The sequence below is a fragment of the Martes martes genome (genome assembly GCF_963455335.1).
Source record: "Martes martes genome assembly, chromosome: 18".
Lineage (NCBI taxonomy): Eukaryota > Metazoa > Chordata > Mammalia > Carnivora > Mustelidae > Martes > Martes martes.
The window spans coordinates 31,756,053-31,779,697 of record NC_137906.1 but is presented as its reverse complement, the minus strand read 5'-3'; the positions used below and the strand labels follow the sequence as shown (position 1 = coordinate 31,779,697).

The 23,645-nt window shown below is 47.8% G+C and overlaps 1 protein-coding gene across 2 annotated transcripts in view; it reads left to right on the top strand.

Annotated features, from left to right (window-relative positions):
• Positions 1 to 890: 890 nt before the first annotated feature.
• SNX29 (sorting nexin 29) overlaps positions 891 to 23,645 on the top strand; it is a 476,114-nt gene continuing 453,359 nt past the window's right edge. For both annotated transcript variants that reach the window (XM_080829802.1, XM_080829803.1), the window contains exons 1-3: positions 891 to 1,011; positions 20,880 to 20,944; positions 23,037 to 23,089. In XM_080829802.1, the coding sequence (XP_080685928.1) occupies positions 1,005 to 1,011; positions 20,880 to 20,944; positions 23,037 to 23,089 (125 nt within the window). In that variant the 5' untranslated portion in view covers positions 891 to 1,004. The remainder of the gene's footprint in view (positions 1,012 to 20,879; positions 20,945 to 23,036; positions 23,090 to 23,645) is intronic.

The window sequence follows — 23,645 nt, the reverse complement described above, 5'->3', positions numbered from 1 at the left end:
TAAACATCTCCTTAAATACATGTATGTGTATACTGGGTTGTGATGTAAAATGTATTTTTTTTACTCTTGCAGGCAAAATGCCCTTTCAACCTTTCTGGATCCCCTTTCCCCCATGTAGAAAGTGGGACCGTAATCTGAGCTTCCTATTACGAACACGGGTTGGCACATCATCCATCCACCATCATCTCTAACGCCACCACCCTAGCCCCAAACATAAGTCTTGCTGGGAATCTGACTGCAATGGCTCCCTAACCAGGTGCCCTTTCTCCACCCTGCCCCACTCCAATTCATTCTGAACGCAGGACGAGTGACGGCCTTAAGAGCTAATTCAGATAGTCTCATTCCTCTGTTTCAATTCTTGCGGTGGCTTCCCATTCCCTTACCCCACCACCCTCACCAGGCCCACAAGGCCCTCCATCCAGCTGTCCTACCTCCCCTCTCTCACCCTCCCTCTGGCTCCGTCAAGCCCTGAGGCAGGGCCTTTGCACTTGCTGTTCCTTCTGGGACGCCGTTCCTGCGCGTCTTCCCGGGCCCGTCTCCCAGCCATGGTCCACGTCTCAGCTCAAAGATCGTCTTCTTAGGGGCGCCCTCCGGTACTGTCCATCTCCCCGGTTTCCACGCTTTGGCCCATTACCCTTTTTTATTTCCCTTCTCAGCTCCTGCTGCTCTCTGGAACGGTGCTGGCTCATTTCTCGTGGCCTGTTCACTGTCTCCCCAACACAGCTGTGGACCCAGGAGGGCACAGAAACGTCCAGTTCGGTCCCGCCCAGGCCAAGCGCACCCGCCCGGCGAGGGTCTCCGTCCTGCCAGGACCCGGCCGCGCCGGCGCCCGTGTTTACCTTCCGGGTCGGGGGGCGGGTCCGTGGCGGCGGCGCTCCACTTCCGGGGCGGGGCGGGCGGGCGGGGCGGCGCGCTGTCTCCTGGCCTGTCTGGAGCCCGGCGGCGGCAGTGGCGGCAGTGGCGGCGGCGCTGCGCGGCGCAGGCACCGGCCCGGGAGCGGCACCATGAGCGGTGAGTGGCGGCTTTGCCGCTGTCACCCGGCCCGGCTGCCCCGGCTCCCGCCGCTCCAGCTGCACACTCCGGCCCCCGAGTCCCGCTCGCCCGCAGACCCCGGTCGCGTCTCTCGCAGACCCCCGGACGCGCGGGAGCTGGCCCCCGGTCACCTGCACTTCTCTGGCGTCCCGAGTCCAGGCACTCCCCGGCCCCTGCGTCCTGCCCACCGCTCACCACCGGCTCCTGGACACCTGTCCGCAGACCCCCAGTCTCTCCCAGCCCTCTGACCCCCTCGCCCGGTCACCAGTCTCCGCGTCCTCAGACCTCCCGGCTCTCAGTCCCTCTTAACTCAGGGACCCCCCCAGTCCCAGTTCCAGTTCCGGGCCCCCCCAGCTCAGCCGTCATTCCCATGTCCCAGGCCCCTGGTGTGCAGTCGCTCCAGCCTGCACCCGGGCAGGGTGTCGTCTCTGGACACTCTGAGTTGGCTGACCCCTGAACCCCGTGTCCCCCGTGGCTCTCGGTCCCCAGAGGACGGTGGGTTCTCCAGCCTCTTTGTCTTCCCCGCCCCTCCCATTCCCTCGTGCCCTGTCCCCCGGTGCTTTGCTGTGCCAGTCACCAGTCGTTCCCAGTTACGCTCGCAGTGTCCCTCTAGGGTCCTTGCATCTTAACGTTTTGGTCCTTTTTTTCATACTCCCGCTCCTTTCAGTGCTTTTCCGAGCTCCTTTGAGGTCTCCTTCGCCCAGTCCCGCACCCCTTCCCTCCTTGTTCAATCCCATCTGGGGACGGTCGCGTGGCCCTTCCCGGCCCACCCTCCTCCCGCCCTCCGGGAGGGGTGTGGTCTTTGGTGGGGAGGCCGGGAGTGGGAGGGAGGTGGGTGTGGACAGCTTGCGCTCAGTGTTTCTGAAGTTTGGTCCCCAAACTTGGACGTGTATTCTCAGCCCTTCTCTGAAGCGATCTACGGGTATTCGGGTGCTAAGTCATTCCTGGATGCTGTGTGTGTGCAGAGTGACTCCGGGAAGCCTCGCAGCCAGCCTTGACTGGGATCTGGATTTCCTTAGGAACACCCGCCTACCCTCACCCTGCCTGCTTTCCTCTTACTGTGGAGGTGCCTCTGAAGAGTCCTTGCATCCAGCTCCCTCGGCCCTCGCCTTTCACCCAGGCGTTTCTGGAGGTTGGGGGGGGGCGGGGCAAGGCGAAGGGGCTGTGTCTCTCTTAATTTTTAACTTTTGAGTTATCTCCATGGATTTTCTTTTTTTTTAATTTACAAGTCACGCGCCTTTTGTTTTGATGTTCAAAGAGCAAGATTTGTGAACTTGTTGGTCCTAATGAGGGAGCTGGAAAGGGGGTTTCCTGGGAGATAGTCCAGCTTCTGTTGTCAGAGCAAATGATTTTTGGCCTAATTAAATTTCTGGTCCTTGAACATTAGTGATCCTGCAACAAAGAGGTAATGAGCAGGTTTCCACCCAGAAGGTCCTACAGCCTGGTTTAAGTGCAGGCCTGGAGCCAGACAGCCTGAGTTCAGATCCTGACTCTGCTCTATAAAACTGTGTGATACGGAGTAAGTTACTTGACCATTCCGGAAATCCCAGCAAAGTGGGGGTAAATAGTCATACCTGTCACCTAGGCTTATTGCAGTGAATAAATAACTTTATTTAGGTAAAGTGCTTGGTACTGTGATTTTTACATGGTATGTATGTAGGAACTTAGACTAGTTGCTGTTTCCATAAGTACCCAGCTGGGGCTCAGGTGGGTTGTTTTCTGACTTAGCTCTGGGACAAGGGTTGGGGCTAAGTATGCCTAGAAAATTTCTTGCTTTTATTTTTAAAAAATTATTTAAATTCAATTAATTAGCTTATAGTGAATTATTAGTTTCAGAAGTAGAGTTTAGTGATTGCATATCACACCCAGTGCTCATTCTATGAAGTGCCTTCCTTAATGCCCATCACCCAGTTACCCCATCCCTCAACCCTCCACCCCCTTTGGCAACCCTCAGTTTGTTTCCTATAGTTAAGAGTCTCCTAGGGAAAACCTTTTGCTTTTTAATATGACCAAGGAGACTCTGCCTTAAGCTCAGGGTTCTGGACCATTCTCCTGCCTTGATCTTAGGAAGAAGTGAAATTGACAAGCCAAGGGAAATTGATCAGTGCCTGCCTCCAGAACCAACTCAATACCAACAGTAACAAAATTTTAAAATTTGATTTAAAAAATCATTATAAAAAAATCATTATTTTTTTATAAGGAAACCAACAGATGGCTTTTTTAGGAAAAAGCATTCAGGACGAAAGCCTTCTTTTGGAAAGTCTGTAATTGAGGCAGAAAAAGTGATTGCTGAGGACAGAAGGGAGGTCCAGGGTATTTTCAGTTTTTTCTTTCCCCCAGTTTTATTGAGAAGTAATTGACATGCATCACTGTGTAAGTTTAAGGTGAACAGCATGATTGACATATATTGTGAAATGGCTACCACAAAAGGCCCAGCTAACATCCATCCTCTATGGATACAATAAAAAGGAAAGAAAGAAGAAAGGAATGTAAGTTTTTTTCTTTGTGATGAGACCTCTTAGGATTTATTCTCTTAACTCCTGTGTTAGTCATCATGTTGTATGTGACATTGCTAGTGCTTATTTATTTTATAACCTGGAAGTTTGTGCCTTTTAAACTTTTTCCTCCAATTACCGCCTTCATGTGTCTTAATACAGTTGAAACAGGGTCTTCCCACCCTTGGGATTGAAGATCAGCATACAAACCAATAATGTTGCATGGAAGTATTTCCTCTCTTTCCTCTGTCCTTTTTTTCAACAGAAAATTTCAGACATCTCCAAAGTGGAGAAAATAGTCTAGTGAGCATTTACTATCTCATGACCATCCCCTATATAACTATCTTTCTTACCTCTGTCCTGAGTTTATTTTTAAACAATTTTTTTTTTTTTAGATTTTATTTATTTATTTGACAGACAGAGATCACAAGTAGGCAGAGAGGCAGGCAGAGAGAGAGAGAAGGGGAAGCAGGCTCCCTGCAGAGCAGAGAGCCCGTTGTAGGGCTCTGGGATCATGACCTAAGCCTAAGGCAGAGGCTTAACCACGTGCCCCCCAAGTTTATTTTGAAGCAAATCCCAGACACTGTATCCTTTCATCTATAAATATTTTATTTTATTTTTATTTATTTTTTTAAGATTTTATTTATATATTTTTTTTAAGATTTTATTTATTTGACAGACACAGATCATGTAGGCAGAGAGGCAGGCAGAGAGAAAGGGGGAAGCAGGCTACCTGCTGAGCAGAGAGCCCGATGCCGGGCTCGATCCCAGGACTCCGGGATCATGACCTGAGCCGAAGGCAGAGGCTTTAACCCACTGAGCCACCCAGGCGCCCCTTTAAGATTTTATTTATTTATTTGACAGACAGAGATCACAAGTAGGCAGAGAGGCAGACAGAGAGAGAGGAAGAAGCAGGTTCCCTGGTGAGCGGGGAGCCCGATGCGGGGCTCGATCCCAGGACCCTGGGATCATGACCTGAGCTTTAATCCACTGAGCCACCCAGGCGTCCCTCATCTATAAATATTTTAATATGTATCTCTAAAGATAAGGACTCTTTTAAAAAAATAGCTCAATTTCATTATTATACTTCACAGAAATTAGCAGTAATTCATTAATATCATCAGGTATTAAATGTTCAAATTTCCATAATTGCCTTATAATTTTATAGTGTGTTTTTTAGACTCAGAATCTAAATAAGGTTGAAACAATGCAAATTGGTTTGTTTTTTTAAGTCTTTTAGTCCTCTTTCTTTTTTATTTTAATTGTTATTTTTTAGTGTTTGGTATATTCACAGAGTTGTGCACACATCACCATAATCAGTTTTAGAACATTTTTGTTAGTCCAAAAAGAAGCCCCTGAACCAGTTAGCAGTGGTTCCTCATTCTCCCTCCTATTAGCCCCAGGCAACCACCAGTCTGCTCTATCTTGCATTTACCTGTTCGGAATATTTCATATAGGTTGAATCATACAATACATAGCCTTTTGCATCTGGCTCTTTTCACTAAGTATCATGCTTCTAAGCTTCATTATACTGTAGTGTGTAACTATAGTTCATTCCTTCTTTTTTGAATACCGTTTCATTGTATGAATTTTCTACATTTTGTTTAACCATTGTTAATGGTTGATGGCCATTTGACTTGTTTGCACTTTTTGGCTCTTCTGAATAATGCTTCTGGGAACATTCACGGACAAGTGTTTGTGTGGGCCTGTGTTTTCATTTCTCTCCGGTCGATATTTAAGAGTAGAATTGCTGGCTCTGTTTGAGGAACTGTCAGACAGTTTGCCAAAGTGGCTACACCATATTCCATTCCCACCAGCACTGTATGAAGTATGAAAGTTCTGGTTACTTCACATCCTTGTCAACAGTCTTTTTGATTATAGCCATTCTAGTGGAATGGTGAGATGCTATCTTTTTGTGGTTTTGATTTGCATTTCCTTAATGATCAATGATGTTAAGAATCTTTTCATGTGTTTATTGGCTGTGTTTAGCTTCTTTGGAGAAATGTTTGTTCAGATCCTTTGTCCATTTTTCTAATGTTTTAAAAAAGTTTTTATTTTTTCAGTATGTTCAGTTAACCAACATATCACTTTAAAATTTTATTTATTTATTTATTTAACATATAGTGTATTATTAGCCCCAGGGGTACAGGTCTGTGAATGGCCAGGTTTACACACTTCACAGCACAGCACCATAGCACATATCTTCCCCAATGTCCCTACCTTTGTCCATTTTTAAATTGGGTTTTTATTGTTGAGCTGTAAGAATTCTATGTAATTTCTGGATATAAGTCTCTTAGATATATTACTTATAAAACTTTTCTCCCATTTTTTTTTCTTGATTGTATCTTTTAAGGCACAAAACATTTTTTTTTTTAAAGCTAATACGTTTCCCTTTCATCTCTCTCTTTTTACCCCTTGCAATTTTTGTTGAAGGAAACCGTTCACCCTGGTTGTTGCAGGATAGATTTGTTTCTTTGTGGGATTTTGCTGACGGCATCCTTTTGGTGTGGTTTGACAGGTCTCTCAGTCTCTTGTATTTCCTATAAACTGGCAGTTAGCGTCTACTGTATTTTGTAGTTGGAAATGATTGAGTCGTCAGAGGTCAGATGGTTTCAAGGCCAAGTGCATTAAGTGCAAATAATCAGGAAGTGGAATGCCTAGGTAATGCATATACAAGATAAATGAGTATCCTGAGGCCAGAAACAACTAAGATGACCATTAACAGGGGAGATGATGCGAATATGTGGTGTGGTCACATGATGAGAAACCTCAAAGACGTTAAAAGGAATAAGACGGATTTATGCCCATCATCGTGGCTATATCTCAACATTAACCTTCCCTAAAAAGAAGCGGAGTGCAGAATTGTACTAAAATATATACCTTGATGCACCTTCAAACATGCACATGAAACAATGTTTGTGTATTTGTACATGTTCGTAGAAGTAAACAAATCATCTGCCGGAAGGATACTTGCTATGCGTGGGTGGTTGTCTTAGCAGTGATCCCGGTCATGATTTGTTTGTTTCTCTGTAAAGAATCCAGTAGGTAGGAATACTTGATTACCGGCCTCTGTAAGCTAAGGAATTATGAATTTCAGGTAATGTTTTTGCTCTTACTTAGAAAGTAGAACTTGAAGGGCCGGGAAGTTATTATGATTCTCAAGCACTGTATTTCCTAAGACTTTAGATCTGAAGGTCCTTGATGCTCACTTCCATCAGTAATGAGTCTGTCAGGAATTTTAAGTTAAAAACCCTGTTTCAGGGCACCTGAGTGGGTTGAAGCTTCTGTCTTCGGCTCGGGTCATGATCCCAGGGTCCTGGGATCTAGCCCTGCATCCGGCTCTCTGCTCAGCAGGGAGCCTGCTTCCCCCCCTCTCTCTGCCTGCCTCTCTGCCTACTTGTGATCTCTGACTTGTGATCTCTGTCTGTGAAAGAAATAAATAAAATCTTTAAAAAAAAACCAACAACCCCCCCCCCAAAACACCCTGTTTCAAGGGTGGGGAAAGCTTGACCCAGAGAGGTCAGATAATCTGTAGAACCGTCAAGCTCTAGAGGCCTGATAGATCAGGGTTCGGGTAATTCTGAGTAATTTATTGCTGTTTCTGGCCTGATGTTTGTGTACATTTTATTTTATTTTATTATATACAAATATATTTATAATATATATCATATATATTATATATAATACATATTATATAAAAATATATATGATATGTTATAAATACATTTGTATTTATATCTCTTTTATATAATATATAAATATAAATTTAATATATAAGTATACATTTATTTAAATTTATTATTAAATTATTAAATTAAATCAAAATTATTAAAATATGTAAAATATATTTAAAGACATATTTAAAGATTGTATATATTATATATAATATATATGATATATATTTTTTATATATATATTTAAAGATTTTATTTGTTTATTTGACAGAGAGAGACACAGCGAGAGAGGGAACACAAGCAGGGGAGTGAGGGAGGGAGAAGCAGACTTCCTGCCGAGCAGGGAGCCCGATGCAGACCTCAATCCCAGGACTCTGGGGTCATGACCTGAGCCAAAGGCAGACACTTAACAACTGAGCCACCCAGGCGCCCTGGTGTACATTTTAGCAGCTTTATCTTATTTTTCTGGAATGCTGAGAGTCATGGTTTTTTCTTTGGCATTGACTAGGTCCTTTCTAGCAGTAGCTTGTGTTTGGGATAAAGAATCAGCTGAAGCGAGAGAATGGAAAAAAGAATGTTTGTGGTTTTCATTCACAGCAGAAAAAGTGATGATATCAACTTTTTTCCCCCTAATGAAGGCACTGGGTTGATCTATTGTGGCAGATTGTAAGAAGTAAGTGTTCTACCGTCAGCAAATATTTGACCACGTCTATGTTAGTAAGTGGCAATGGACTGAATCTCATTCACGTCACCTCTCCTGCTTTCTTGTTGTAACCAGTAGGAACTCAAGTTCTTAGAGCTCTTAAACTATGAAACCCAAATCCAAGGTGTCCTGGGCTCTCTAAGTTTTGGCAGTGTGAGCATAACTCCAGATAAAGTTCTTCCATCCTGCCACCCTCTTGTCTATAGGCCGTGCATTCTCAGTGGGAGCAAAAATTGGTTATTGAGGAAGAAAGATTTTAATATTGAGGAAGAAAAAATTTTAATGTTGTATGTAAAGACCAGGTAGGTGTGCAGTATGTAAACAGATACACAACATACTTGTGGTATTAAAATTTCATGGAGGGGATGATCGCAAAAATGTCTGAAAAGGATCCTAGCGGGGGAAGGTAATGAGCAAAAAGGTTGAGAAACACTGGTATGAGCTGAGGTCGTGGTACCATTACCATATAAACTTGTGTTTTGCTCTTACCCTTAGCATTTTGGGATCAGACTGCCATATTGCTATGTGGTCTTCATACTGATAACTTTTACAGACCCTGTAACCCATTATTAATCCATCATTTTTGCGTATAGTATAATTATAAAACGATATATATTTTTTTAAAGATTTTATTTATTTATTTGACAGACAGAGATCACAAGCAGGCAGAGATAGAGGGAAGCAGGCTCCCCGCCGAGCAGAGAGCCTGACGTGGGGCTCGATCCCTGGACCCTGGGATCACGACCTGAGCCGAAGGCAGAGGCTTTAACCCACCGAGCCACCCAGGTGCCCCTAAAACGGCATGTTTTTACTTGTGGAAACTTAGCTTATTTTCCTTCCTTCCTTTTTTTTTTTTTGGTTTCCTATTAAAAGGAGTGATGCAGTGACATTTTTTGTTTAAGGTAGTTTTCCTTCCTTTAGATTGATAGGTCTTTAGGATGATTTCCCTGAAATAGCCGTAACATGAAAGTGTTGATAGTTCTTGGTTGCTCTGGCTTTCAGAGTGTTTGTAGTAGGTTAAAAGGCTGCTAGCAGGAGTGAGGGCTCAAGTGGTAGCAGAGCCTGGCCAGAAATTCAGGGTTCAACATTCAGCATTTACTGAATGACAGTTCGGTGCTTCTACTATCACTTAGCAGAGGGCTGTGCTGTTGGTGTCTGTTGAAGCACATTGAATGAATGCACCAAAAAATATTTTGTTGGAGTGATGGGCGTGTTAGCCAGGACTCTTCAGTTGCATGTGGCAGAGTGGGAGCTGGTTTCAGAACCATTGGAGTTTCAAGTGGCTTGTAATGGAAATGTCTGGGGGTAGGGCTGTCTTCAGGCTCAGTCGCATTCAGGTGCTTAGAGAGTCATCAGGACTACGTTTCTGTCCAGTTTGAAAGTCTGTTTTCGTCTCTGTTGGCTTCATCCTCCAGCAGCCTCTTCTCCATGGAGGCAAGGTGGCTACCAGCAGCTCTTGGGGCTCATCCTACCGTGTAGCAACCCCTGAGCCAAGGGTGGGCCTCTCGCCCAGTTGCTTGGGCAGAAGTCATGAGGCTGACTCACAGCAGTCTGGCAGGCTGTGTGGCCATCCTGGAACCCATCACTGTGGCTCTGGTTGGCCAGGTCTGGATGGCATGCCCAGTCCAGAGCCCAAGGGTGGCATCTGACTGCTTGTTGTTTGCATAGAGGATGCACTGAAGGGGGAGGGCTGTTGTCATTCTGAGTGGAGCCATCAGGGGAGGCCTCCCAGGGGAGGTGAGATTGAGCAGAGACCTGAGGCAGGGGAGGGTGTCTCCTGGGTTTTGCTACTGAACAGCTGCAAGGGGTAAGAATTGCCTCCCCCTGAGGTGGGCGAGACTGTGGAACGTCAGTTTTGGGTGTGGGATGTAGCCGTTGGAAGCCTTCAGGGGGAGCGAGGACTCTTTCCCGGGTCCTGACTTCTTGTGCCCATCCCAGAGCTCTCCAGAGACCTGGTGGTGCTGCTTGTCCTTCTTGCCCCACCCTGTTGGGTCCCGGGCTCCCAGGCTTCCTACTTAGAGGGAAACTTGCCCACTGCATCTTATTTTTCCCTGCCTGTGCTGCATATTTTGGGATCTGCTCTTTCCTCCCCCATCTTAAAAAAAAAAAAAAGGCAAAAACCCCAAAATGACATTAAAGATTATTATGAAAACATGGGACATCCCTATAAATATACCTCCCTAGAACATTAAATATTTAGATTTTTAGGTATTCCACTTCTGTCTTTGCTCAGTGCATATGCATTTTACATAATTGCCTTGAGTCTACATCTGAATTAGTGTTTCCACTTACATTATAGCATTTATCCATGTGTCTTTCTGTCACAATTATTTAAAAAGGGTGCATAATGTTTCACCAAATGGATATACCATTGTAGGAAGAGAAAGTAAATTCCATTTACAATGTCCTGGGATGGAATTTGGCAAACATTTTCTGTAAAGACGCAGATAGTAAATAATTTCTGCTTCGCAGGCCATCTGGTCTCCGTTTCGACCACTCATCCCTGTTGTAGCATAAAGGCAGCACAGGCAATCAGTAAGTGAAAGGATGTGGCTATGTTCCAATAAAACTTTATTTAGAAGAACAGGCAGCAGCTGGATTTGGTTTGTTTGCTGACCCCCGTTCTAGAACACTACTGGAAAAGTTTGTGTGCCCACGATGCTATGTTTCGGCAGTCATTGAGGTGTAGAGGAAAAAGTTTGTACTCCAACGATCCTGGATTTAACTCCCAATGCAAGAGCCTGAGTGCATTGTTGAGCTTCTCTGACTCTTAATTCCCTCATCACAAAGTGGAAATGAAAGCGAGTGATGGACATATAGTCCTTACTCAGTGCCTGGAGGATAGAGGAACTGTGAAGTTGGGGCTTATTCCTTTTCTTGTTTCCCCCCTTCCTCCCCTCTAGCTTAGTTTCCCAGGTGTCAGGAAGGTGTTTGGGTATTCTGGTAGCTTTTTGTCTGCACTGCCATGTTGCCTTTCAGAACCCACTGCACTGGTGTGTTGTTAGCGGTGGTGTGTGCGTGTTTGCCCCTAGCTCTACCAGCATTAAATGCTCCTTGGTGAGTTGAATAGTTATATAATGCTAACATGTGGCAGCTAATCTAGTAGGTTGATCATTTGCATTTCTCCAGCCTTGAGGGAAGACACATTTCTCCTTCAAAATGTTTGCAGGGTGCTATTTTAGTATTTTTTCTAAGCAGAGATTGGCCAACTGTGCCAGCCACCTGTTTTGTGAATAAAGTTTTATTGGCACACAGGCACATCCATTCATGGACTATTGTTTATGGTGGCTTTCACTCTACAATGGCAGAATTGAGTGGCCGTGACGGAGACCTTATGGCTTGCAAAGCCTATAATATTACCATTTGTTCTTTACAGAAAATGTTTGCCCAGTTCTGCTCCAGAGTAAATTCTTTGCCCGTTGATGAATATGCTGTTGACTTAGTCTTTGATCTTAGACCTCATGAGGCCACTTGGATGGGCTAAGGCCATCTATCTGCCTTGAAGCAGAGCCTGCCTCTTTCCATTGTGTGGCGGTGGACAGTCTTTCCTTTTGTCCTGGCCCAGCTGTGAGCTTTACCCCACAGTACAGGGAGCTAGCGCCTTGACTTTGGGGAAGAGTGGAGTCTGTTTTATCTGTTCGAGTGCAAACGCTGAGCAGGCAAAATCGCTGCCTCACTCAGCCCATTACGTGCACGCACGAGGCTGCTGCTGTGTCCTTGATCGTTCTGGGCCTCTCCCTTTGGAGCAGCCCCTTGGGGAGCCCCGGAACCTAGCCCCAGAGCCTTGATTCAACGGTTGTTGAGCTGCTTCTGTGAGTCGGTGCCGTTAATGCTGGTCCACCCCGGAGAAGGCTCCACAGTCTAGGATAGGCGTGAGCAGCAGGTTTATGATTCCTCATATGCTTTCTATAGGGATCATACTAGGGGTATGATGTGGCTGGAGGGTCACAGGAGCACCCTATAGAGACCACCGCATTGTGCCCGTGGCAGGAGGTTTTCTCACAGAAAGTGACAGTTGAGTCAGCCACTGGGAGGTTGGTTCATCTTAGTGGCCCTCTGCCAAGTGGTCCCTGCCTGTAAGTTGGGCTGCCTGAGGTTAGCCTGGCCTTGTAGAGGTCGGCGGGCCTGGGCATTGGGGTAGAGTGTTGGGGTGCGGCTCCTGGGGCAAGTGATCAGTGTCTCCAGACCACAGTTCCTTTAACTGTTAACGATGGTGCCATCAGCACACCCATCTTACAGGTGGATATACAGGTTTAATGTGTGCCTCAGGACAGAAAACTTTGAGCAGATCTGGACCCTAGGTATGTCATATTTGGTTCACGCAGAGTTGGCTGAAACAGTGTTCTAAAAAGTATAATTAGGTGCCAACTAATTGACATGAACGTCTGAGTTTCTGGCTTCTCTTGAAAAACCAGAAGATGGGGCGACCGCTAGCTGGTGCTGCTGTGAACCGTGATCCGCTGGAGCCCAGCAGCAGATTTCTAGAGAGACACCCGCCTTGGCCCCTCAGGCCCTCCCTCACCCCGCTTTTCCGTTCTCCGCCTGATCCTGGAGGTGTGGGGGTGGGGAGCCGTGGGGATGGTCTGATCTTGGTCTTGCACATGCCTCTGGCCTATGCGAGGCCGCCCTTCCTGCCCACACCTCTTGCTTCTGCTTTGGAATAGTGGTGGATTTTTGGGGGGGGACGGTGGAAGTTACGTAACAGAGCAACGGCACTGAACTCACCGTGGGGCTGAGAGCGCCAAGCATCCTGTGCCTGCAGATGGGACTGAGCATGAATTCTAGCAGCAGTCACAAGTTGATGCTATATCTGTCCCTTGTAAGGTGCCTGGTTCTAGGGTGAGGGAAGATGGGAACACGATGGGGGTGTGAGTCTGGTCCACGGTCTTCTGGGGACCCCAAACATGTAACTGTCTTACTACATAGCGGGTGGTCATAAAGTCTGTGGGCACAGACGCTATTTTAGTTTGTAAAACCCCTGTCTCATTAATTCTGCTAGGGTGGTGGTCAGCAAACTATGGCCTGTAGGATGAATCCAGCCCAAGGCCAGTTTTTGTGAGCAGCAATGCTCATTCTTTAATGTATTGTCTGTGGGTGCTTTTGAGATCGGAGAGCAGAGTTGATTAGTTGGGACCCTATGACCTTCAAGGCCTAAACTATTTACCATCTGGCTCTTTACAGAAAACGTCTGCTGACCCTGGTCCTAGGGCACGTTAAAGGTGGAGGTTTGATTCAGTGAAAACCAGAAATACAGATCATCTGAGACAGCCCACTGTGCGCTTTGGACATGGTAGCAACCCAGCGTTCACTACAGTTTTGCAGGGTGCATGGAGGAAACAAACCACACTATCATCGAGCGTATCTTGTGTTTGTTACATAGTGTCAGTAAGCCATTTGCTGCCACCTGTGCTTCCAGATGCTATGGTCGCTTGTAGATGATCAGTCAGTGCAGGATGAAGGTGGCGGAGGCAGGAGGGCACCGGGCCAGAACCCAGGGTGGTGGTCAGGGCAGCGGGGGCTCCCCCGGAGAGTCTGGCAGCTCCTGTGAAGGCAGAGCTGGCTAGGGCAGCCAAGAAGTGGGGTTGCAGCGGGAAGGGCATGTGGACGCAGACGTGGCTTTGAGTAAACTTGGGGGAGATATTACGACATCCTTGTGTGCTGTAAGAATTGCATAGATGAGAAGAAAAAAACGGACGGGGGGACAGTTACTGGCGAGTGTCCTCGAGCAGACGAGAGGAGATGGGAATCGGGGCACCCGTGGAGATTCAAGTTATTTAGCCTCTGAGAGCCTCAGTTTTATCATCTCTGAAATGGGATAATCACATGTACTTTAGGGCAGAATTCCCTAATTGCAGCACTGCTGACATTTCGGGCCAGATAATTCTCTGTTGTGGGGCCCGTCCTGTGCACTCGCGGAGGTGTAGCAGCATCCCTGCCCGCACCCTCTCGAGGCGCCCTCCTGAGCTGTGCCAGAAGTATCTGCAGACATTGCCAAATGTCCATGGTGGGGGCAGAATCACCCTGGGGGAGAATCACTTATCTGTACCCTCATAGGGCCCATCGTAACTACACCTCCCTGAACTCCCCTTATTTGAGTGTGTCCGTTGGTTCCTCTTAGTAGCCCCATGATCAGAAGTTAGGGATCTCTTAGCATCCCACTGCCTGGGTGTAATCAGAAATACGGTGTAATCAGAAATACAGAAGAGAATTGAGCCCGAGGGCTGGGTGCTATCTGGAGTCCTCTTGTCCAGCCCCCAGGGCGAATCCTACCTACTTGTACCTTTGGCTTGGAATGTGCTCTGGGCCAATATCTGCCTGTGGCAGCCCTTCCCATAAACACATTTTTAAAAAAGTGAAGTGAAATTAACATAACATAAAACCATTTATGTTTTTAATGCTATTAAAACCATGAATAATTGCTCAGTTATAGAATTAACAGTTAGTAAAACAACCATCTTAAAGTGAGCAATTCAGTGGCATTTAGTACATTCATAATGTTGTGGGACCACCATCTCTGTCTAGTTCCAGAAGATTTCCATCCCCCCAGAGGGAGAGCCCTTTTCCATTAAGTAGTTGTGTTGTATCTGCATGGATTTACCTATTCTGGTCCTTCTCATTTTTTAAAGCATAGCTCAAGTTCTCCCCTTTTCCAGCGAGCCTCCCTTGGCCTCCGAAGAAGGGCAGCATGGTGTGGTGGAGGGAGCACTGGCCTAAGAGTCAGCAGACCAGGGTCTTAGCCTCTGATGTACCATTTGCTTTGTTGTGTGACCTTGGGCAGAATTCCTGGCACGCAGTGGCACCCGAAGAACATTGCCCTTTTTTTCCTTCCTTGCACCTGCGGAGTGAGTGCATTGTGAGGATTAGCCTTCAACCAGAGAAACACCTGGCATGACTTCACTTCTGCCACTATAGAGAGAGGCAGGAAAATACCACTGTGTAAGTGTATATGTGACCTTGATCAGGGGCCTAAGTGACCTCCGTGGGTGGCAGCCGCATTTACTTTGACCTCCAAGGTTGTTGCAAGGATTAGAGAAGGAATATACATAGAGTTCCTGGTACATCTTGCTTGTTTTCCCCTCCCTAGACGCTACGGACCCTTTTTCACTTATCCCACCCGGTGCAGCGAGCACAGAGGCCTGGACTGGGGAGCTTCCTTGTGCTTTAGGGAGAAAGCCAGTTGAAAGCATGTCCTAGAACCAGAGGTCTTACATCTCTGGGATATAGGGCTGCCAGCCACAACAAGAATAATAATAAATAACACGTGAAAAGTGCTTGGTCTAAGCTAGGTACTGTTGCAAGTGCACAGTCCACACTCACTTATTTAACAGACCTAGGAGGTGCAGGGGCGGGGTCAGTAACTTGCCCATGGTCACGTAGCTGGTGGTGAGGGTTTGAATCTGGACTGTCCCATTCTTAACCCCTGTTCCACCTTCCTAGGAGGTAACTGAAGGCTGGATGTTTGTGGTAAAAACATGAAAGACAATGGGGATGCATGTGAGCCCGGTGATTAATTATTCACACGCACATGTGACTTCTGAGTTAGAGCCGCAGGGGATCACTGCATTTCTCTGATGGGTTTGTGGCCCCCTGGGGATGTTGGGAGGGGGAGGGTGGGTGTGGGGTATGGGGTGGGGGGGCACTTTTACATTTTCTGCTTTCATTTTTTAAAAAAATATTTTTTTATTTATTTGGACAGACAGAGATCACAAGTAGGCAGAGAGGGAGGGGGGGAAGCAGGCTCCTGATGAGCAGAGGGCCCGATGCGGGGCTCAGTCCCAGGACCCTGGGATCATGACCTGAGCCAAACGCAGAGGCTTTAACCCACTGAGCCAGCCAGGCGCCCCTCTGCTTTCATTTTTGATGGTGATCTAACAAGAAATTCAAAAGAAGCCGGTTGTGGCACATGTGGTCAGTAGTGTGCACTGAGGGCCGCCTTTGGAAAAGGAAGAGGCCAGGAAAGCTGGGGCTTCCCTTCACAGAGAATTACTGAGAAATCATCCCTGAGCGGCAGTGGGGCTTGACTGAGGTTTTTGCAAGGCTGGAGAGCCAGCAAGATTTAGCAGATGGCCGAGCCTGGAGCTAGTGGACTTGACACTGAATCTGTCCTTGGGTACTTCCCATGGGACTGGCCTTGGGTGCTCCATGCTGAGCCTCAGTGCTCTGGTGAACGTGAGCCATGTTTCCTACGTCAAGGGTTAAATGTCAGTCACTTCATGGCTTCCCCACTGTTGAGGCTCAGTGGGTAGGCTTTGCCTCCCTGCTCCCCTCTGGTGGTTGCAGCATTTGAGACTGGGGGATTCTTCCTGGCGCTGGCAGGGGTGCTGTCGTGTCCCCTTGGTCACTGGAAGGTGGCAGGAAAGACCCTGGTAGCACAGATTGCTCTACCTGTCTGTCTGCACCCGGGCCCCATGTTCAAAACTGCAGAGCTAGGAGAGTATGATCTTATGCAGAAACCAGTGCCCAGAGAAGGGAAGTGACTGTCCCTGTCACATGGCCAGCAAGCGGCTTTGCTGGGATGAGAACTCATGATGCCTTGTGACTTCCCGCTGGTCCTCCTTCCGCTGCTCCTCATGGCCATGGCCTCCCGGGTACCTCTTGCCGGGTGCACATGCTCCCACGCCCACCTGTGCTCCCTGCACCTTTTGAGCCTCCCTTCTCTGAATCCCCAGTTAGGGCCAGGATGGCCACTGGTGCCTCTGGTGAGGTCAGGCACACTTCTCACCTGCAGAGGGACTGCAGCCAGGGATGGTGAGTGGAGGGCTGAGGGCTGTGCAGCCTCGGATCCTTCCTCTGTAGTGAACAGGCTTTTCTTCCCACCACAAAGAGAGGCTTTGCCAGGTGAGGCAGGGGAGGCTGCTGACATCTCATCTAGAAAGAGCAGTGGATCAAGATACTGTAGAAAAGATCAGGGATCATCTTGCGTATCAGGAAGGGTAGGGTGCAGAATCCTTGCTGTGTGAGGGTGCGTCAGGAACCAGCAGCTTCAGCAGCATCTGGGAACTAGTGAGAAATACCTAGCCCCAGGCCCCACCCAGACCACTGAATCAGAACCTATCTTTAACAGGAGCCCAAGAGATTTCGTGTAAATATGAAAGTTTGAGAATGACTGCACTAAAATTGATCAGTAATGAGATGATGGAGATTTTTCCTCTTTTTTTTTTTTTTAAAGATTTTATTTATTTATTTGTCAGAGAGAAAGAGGGAGAGAGAGTGAGCGAGCACAGGCAGAGGCAGAGGGAGAAGCAGGCTGCCTGCCAAGCAAGGAGCCGGATGTGGGACTCGATCCCAGGACGCTGGGATCATGACCGGAGCCGAAGGCAGCTGCCCAACCAACTGAGCCACCCAGGTGTCCCCCTTTCTCTTTTTTTAATGTTTAAAATGTTTTTATTGGGTGCCTGGGTGGCTCAGTGGGTTAAAGCCTCTGCCTTCAGCTCAGGTCATGATCTCAGGGTCCTGGGATCGAGCCCCACATTGGGCTCTCTGCTCAGCGGGGAGCCTGCTTCCCCTTCTCTCTCTGCCTGCCTCTCTGCCTACTTGTGATCTCTGTCTGTCAAATAAATAAATAAAATCTTAAAAAAAATAAAATGTTATTATTTACTTATTTGAGAGAGTGAGAGAGAAAGAGTGAGAGAGCGCACAAGCGGGGGTGCCGCATAGGGAGAGGGAGAAGCAGGCTCCTCACTGAGCAGGGAGCCCGATGCGGGACTCGATTCACAGGTAGACGCTTAACTGACTGAGCCACCCGGGTGCCCTGAGATTTTTATTTTCATTGTACTTGTTTTCCTGATTTATAGTATATACGAATTACTTTTTTATCATGGTAAAATACACATAATGAAATTCTCTGTCTTAAGCACCTTAGGCACATAATACATTCACACTGATGTGTGGCCAACACTGCCGCCCATCCCCTTGACTCTTTCCATCCTGTAAAACTGAAACTCTGTCCCCATTAACACTAACTCCCCATCCTCCCTCTCCCCAGTCCCCGGAAACCACCATCATAATTTCTGTCTCTGATTTTGACTACTTACCAGTAGAATGATGTGTTATTTATCTCTTTGGGCACTGGCTTATTTCACTTAGCCTAATGTCCTCAAGACTCATGCATGCAGCATTGTGCAGAATTTCCTTCCTTTTGAAGGCTGAATAATAATAGTGTATCATGTGGACGGACCCCATTTTGCTTATCCGTCTGTCTGTCAGTCGACACTTGGGTTGCTTTCACGTCTCGGCTACTGTCAATGATGCTGCTGTGAACAGGGGCATACAGTATCTCTTTGAGACCTCGCTTTCAGTTCTTTTCAGTTCTGCTCACATCTGGAATCGCTGGGTCATATAATAATTAATATATATTAATTATAATTATATAATCATATAATAATTAATATATCAATATATTAACACATAATTAATATAATATATAATTAATATATATTAATATACATTAACATATATAAATATATAATTAATATAGATTAATATATTAACATATATATTAATATATGTAATAATTCTATCACATAAATGACTTCTATGATCAAAAAAAAATAGCAAAGCATCTCAGGGTGGAAAACCTTGTCAAGTTTCCAGTTGGCGTTGCCCAAGGGCAGGTCGCGTTGTTGGCAGTGCTTGGAAGAAGGAAGAAAGCAAGCCTCACTTGTTCATCCTGGTGTTAGAGAGAGAAGAGCAGAAGCTAAACCTGCTGAACCAAAAAGTAGGACGTACTGATAGTCATGGGCATCCGGAGAGGGTTTGGGGGGCTTTGGGCGTGGTGGGGGGGAGTCTCCAACCATCCTGAATGACACTCCAGCGTGGTCTTTCTCAAACCCCCTTTCTCAAAACCCCTCCAGAGAAAAATAGCCATGACAGTGTTTGGAAAGTCAGTTGCTATCACCGTGTGTCTGTGGCGTGTCTACACCCTGGTTTCATCTGTGCGCCTGGAGCGAGGCAAGAGCCTTGTGTGGTGGCCCCCACACAGACTTTCAGGAGGCACCGTCTTGAGTAAGGATCACAGTTCCACCAGTGAATATTCAGTTTAGAACAACACCTGTAATGTTGGTTCACAAGGCCCTTTGTGACTGGCCCCTGCCTGCCTGTCTAATCTTTCCTTCCTCATTTTTGCTTTTTGCTCAAGTCACAGCAGACTTCCTTCTGGTCCTGGGAGACCAGAAGCCAAGCTTGTTCATGCTTCTGGGCATCCGCCCTGGCTATCTGCTCTGCCTGGAAAGCTGGGCTCCCATGTCTTTCCAGGGTTGCTCCCTCTCTTTGTAGAGGACTCGGCTCGCATGTCACCTGTGTGGAGAGGCCTTCCACCACTGCCCTGGTGAGTGGGGCCCTCTTCCTTCCTCCCTGTCTCTTCACCCCGTTTGGTTTTTCTTCTTGGTATGACTCTGAGGTCATCTCAGTTTAGGTGACTCAGGTGCGATTTTTGCACCACGGGAGGCTGGTTCTTCTATACCATCCCGCTCCCATGTCCGCAGCACTCAGCACATTGCCGGGCACTCAGTAGAAGTCAAATAAATACCCAGTGGGTCAGTGCACACGCTTGCCATCGTCTCTGGGCTTCAGTTTCCCATCTGCAGTGTGGGGATCCTAATACTTCGCTTGTGTGGGGACTGTAGAAATGACAGGACGTGATGCTGGCAGAGCGCTCAGGGCCTGGCGTGCAGGATGTGCTCAACACGTGGCCACTGTTGTGCTCAGCCGAGTGGCCCTGACATAACTCGGATGAATCACTCACCACCTCTGTGGTGAGGCCCTGCTGGGACTCCTGGCAAAGCCCACGGTAAAATGCCCGAGTGAGAAGCAGCTTGCTGGCACTTTGGGGCCTGTGGTGTGGGGTGTCTGCTCTTGCACCCCTGAATTGAGTCTCCTTGGAAGTGACTGTGTTCTCTGTCTGGAGCCGTGTCTCTGTTGACTGGAGTCCCCGGGCCTCCTGTTGGCCCTCAGGTGAGAGCTCTGCTTGGTGCTCTGAAGTGTCCCTACCTCACACCGTTTCATATGGAAGTTCGGCGCATGCCGTGTGTATCGACTAGGAACGCTTTTGGTTGCAGGTAACAGCTTGGTGTCCAGTGGTTTGAGCAAACAGGGTTGTTTGCTCTATGAGAGGCGGGGGGTTTCTAGTATTGGCTCAGCAGTGAAACGGCGTGTCTCTGCAGTTCTCTTGGTCTTCCCCGGGGGCTGTTTCCTCACGGCTGCACGGTGCTGCTCTGGCCACCCCCCCCATCCCCCACCACGGTTATGATGAAGGTGTGAGGGATGGAAGGAGGAATGAAACCATTAGTGTGTGGTTTTTTTTTTAAATCAGGAAGGCATGGTTTTCCCCGAGCCCTCCCAGTGCCCTTCCGCTTACATCTCGTCAGCTAGAACTTCTAGCCAGCCTTCTAAAAGAGGAGTAATTAGGCCTTTCAGCTTGTACCGTGGGAGGTGGCATGGGGAAAGGATGTCGGAGTTGACGGGGAGGTCAGCCGATGGGCAGTGCCTGGCATGCTAGGGAGCTGGCCTGGTAAGACAGACTGCTGGTTCTCAGCTGGGGGCCGTTTTGTCCCCCAGAGGACAGTTGTGCAGTATCCAGAGACATTTTTGTAGCCACACCTATGAGGTGCATGTGTGTGTGTGTGTGTGTGTGTATGTGTGTGTGCATGCATGCACATGCATGTTTTGCTAATGGTCTGGTGGGTGGAGGCCAGGGATGCTGTAGGCTTCCTGCACTTCTGGCCCAAACGTCGGTGGCGCCAAGGTTGAGAAACCCTGAGTTAGACCTTTCTGGACACAGTTTTCAGATGTGGGGGACATTCATTGAGCTGCTTTCCTATGACGTAGCGATAGGCAGATGGCCAAACTTCACTGTAATGGTGTAGATTTTTGGTGCCTTCATTACAGAGAAGGCTGATGCCAGTTGGGGACAGTGGCAGGAAGTCTTGGCAGAAGGCTTATGTCAAACAGAACTAATGAAGCCTCGTTGCATTTTAGGATCACAGAACAATGACCTGAAAAGACAGTTTCTGCTGGAGCGTCTGCTGGATGCAGTGAAACAGGTAAGAGGAAAGCTCCCATTTGACTTTGAGGTCCAGTAACAGTTTCAGGCAGTGCATGTCCTAGTCCTTTCTGCCCTTCCCTGTATGCACGGACCTACTCCCACTTTCCTTCTGGGAGCTGCAAGGCTCGGAGTGTCCCCCATGGCATGATGGAGCAGGGAGGGCAGTCGGAAGTAGTGACAGAGGATCGCCCTGTGTCCTGATTTTCTAATGCCTTCGGAGGACCCCATCCTTGATGATGTCCCTTTGAGAAGGGCACTGATGTCAGTTTCAGAGTCTCACTTCCACACAGTTGTGTTTTAGGGCAACTCTTCCGGGCGCTGAGGTGGTGGCTAAAGTTAGTGCCCTGTGGGCACAAGAACAGAGACATGCAGGAGGAAGGAAGCCATGCCCGGGAGGGTGTGGGTCCTCCAGGTGGGCTCCGCTCTGATTGCTTGATGCGATTTTTGATACCGGCTTTTGGCTGGGTGTGGAAGCAAGCTGGGACACGAGGCTGACTTCGGTGTGTTTGCCTGCGTGTGCCGGACACGCGTCGTTAACTGCACCTGCGTAAGTCCCATGCCAGCCTCTCTGCTAAGCGCTTGCCCTCTAATCCTTCCAACTGCACCGTGAGATGGTTCCTGCAGTTCTTTCCAGTTTATGGACAAAGCAACTGAAGCTCGGAAAGAGCCAACCATTTGCTTAAGGAGTTAGAGGCAATAAGTTGCAGAGCTGGGATCCAGCGCTAGAAATTCTAGGTCGCTCGTGTTTTGGAGGGTGTGACTGACAGTGCTGTGCATGCAGTCAGCACATAGGGAGGTAAATACTTTCGTAGAAATGCGTGTCAAGCGTTGATGTGAACTCCAAGAACTCAGTGTCTGCCGGGCCTCTAGGCGTCCTGGTGTGTTGTGTGCGGGAAAGGACGCAGGCTCTGGTGAGGCCAGAGGCAAGTACCAGTTTCATCTCAAGGCTGTGTGTCCTGGGCCAGCTCCTCCAGCCTCTCTGGGCATCCCCCTTCTCTGTCATCGGGTCGCTGCTCTCCAGAGGGCTGCCGAGGGGATTGCACTTGTTCAAGGAGCTAAAGGGCCCAGCAGTTAAGTACGGAGCCCGCATGAATTTCTTTGTCCCAGAAGTGGGATATGGAATAAGAAAATGAAGAGGCAAGTGGAACCGCTTCGAATGTAGCCATTAAACTGGAATACATTGGAGCCTATGCCCGGAGCTGCTGCTGTTATCATTGTTGCTGTTAGGATTTGGGGGGATGAAAGTGTTGCACACGGACCTTTTAGAAGTCAGTCTTCCTGAGGAATAACTGAGGCATACAATAAAATACACTAAAGTGTGCAGTTCCATGAGTTTTGACATAGGTATCATTTAAAATCATTCGTTCATTCATTCACTCATTCATTCATTCTTTGGAGAATAAGTTCTAGAATCTTGCAAGCCTGCTACCCACAGAGGAGATTCCACACCTTTAAAAGACAATGGTGGCTACTGCTGATGGTGATACAGTATTGCGAATTGAATGGTATATAACTAAAAATGGTTAAAATGGTGAATTTCATGTTACCTGTTTTTTTTTTTTTTTTTTTTTTTTTTACCACAATTAAAGAAGAAAGAATGGTTTGCTTTTATCTGTACCCACCCTGGGTGAACTGTCATTCGGCTCAACCGAATGAGATGGTTGAAGCTTGAATCATGCTGCCCTAATTTTATACACAGTCATAACAACTTGGGGGCCCTTTCCAAAGGCACCCATCATCACAGATTTGTGTAAGTTTTAATTGTCCCTTTGGGAGCTCTCTGTTCAGCCAGCTGTTGACATACGGAGGAAGCTTCCTAGATAATTTGCAGAAGGCTGTGTGCTTTTGTTTTCCTCTTGGTGTTCTTTTCCCACAAGGCTCCCCTCTGTACGTGTGGGAGATAAGGGCTTCCTGTAGGCAGTGGCTAGAAGGCTGGGTTGTCCACCATCTCATATCTTGGCTTGACACCCAGGGCACCTGGGGTTCCTGGCCCTGTGTGTCCCAGGATCCTGAAAGCCTGTGTGGGCTGTTTGCGATGTCTCAGTGTCCCGTCCCAACTGCTGATCTCAGTGGCTTCTTTTTCCGTGCAGTGCCAGATCCGCTTTGGAGGAAGAAAGGAGATCGCCTCGGATTCCGACAGCAGGTAAACATGTCCCTTCTAAAACCATTTACTGTCAAGACCAAAGGGCGGCCAGGCATGACTAGCTTCTGTGTTCTGCCTCTGCAGCTGAGCGGTGTGGTGATTCAGTTTGGGGGATCCGTACACGCATGCTGGGATTACCTGTCTGGAGTGTTTGCGGCTTCCTGTGATACTCCCTCCCTCGAGTAGTCCATTCTGAGGGAATTACCTGAAATACCTTTCTGCATAAAGTTATTTTCAGGGTAATTGATCATGATGGCAACTCTGAAATCTAAATGCTCAGTAGGTGGGAGGTGGTTAATAAAGTGCAGTGCGTCAGTAGGACAGGATGTTAAGTAGCCATCAACACTGGTGTCCGGGGGCGCCTGGGGGACTCAGTCCTTCAGCGTCTGCCTTTGGCTCCAGTCATGATCCCAGGGTCCTGGGATTGAGCCCCGCACTGGGCTCCCCCCCCCCCCCCCCCCCCGGTGGAGAGCCTTCCCCAGCTTCTCTTTGCTCTGGAAAAAGACTCACATCCCGAACACAGTCTCACTCTTTGCTCCAGCTACCCTGGGCCGGC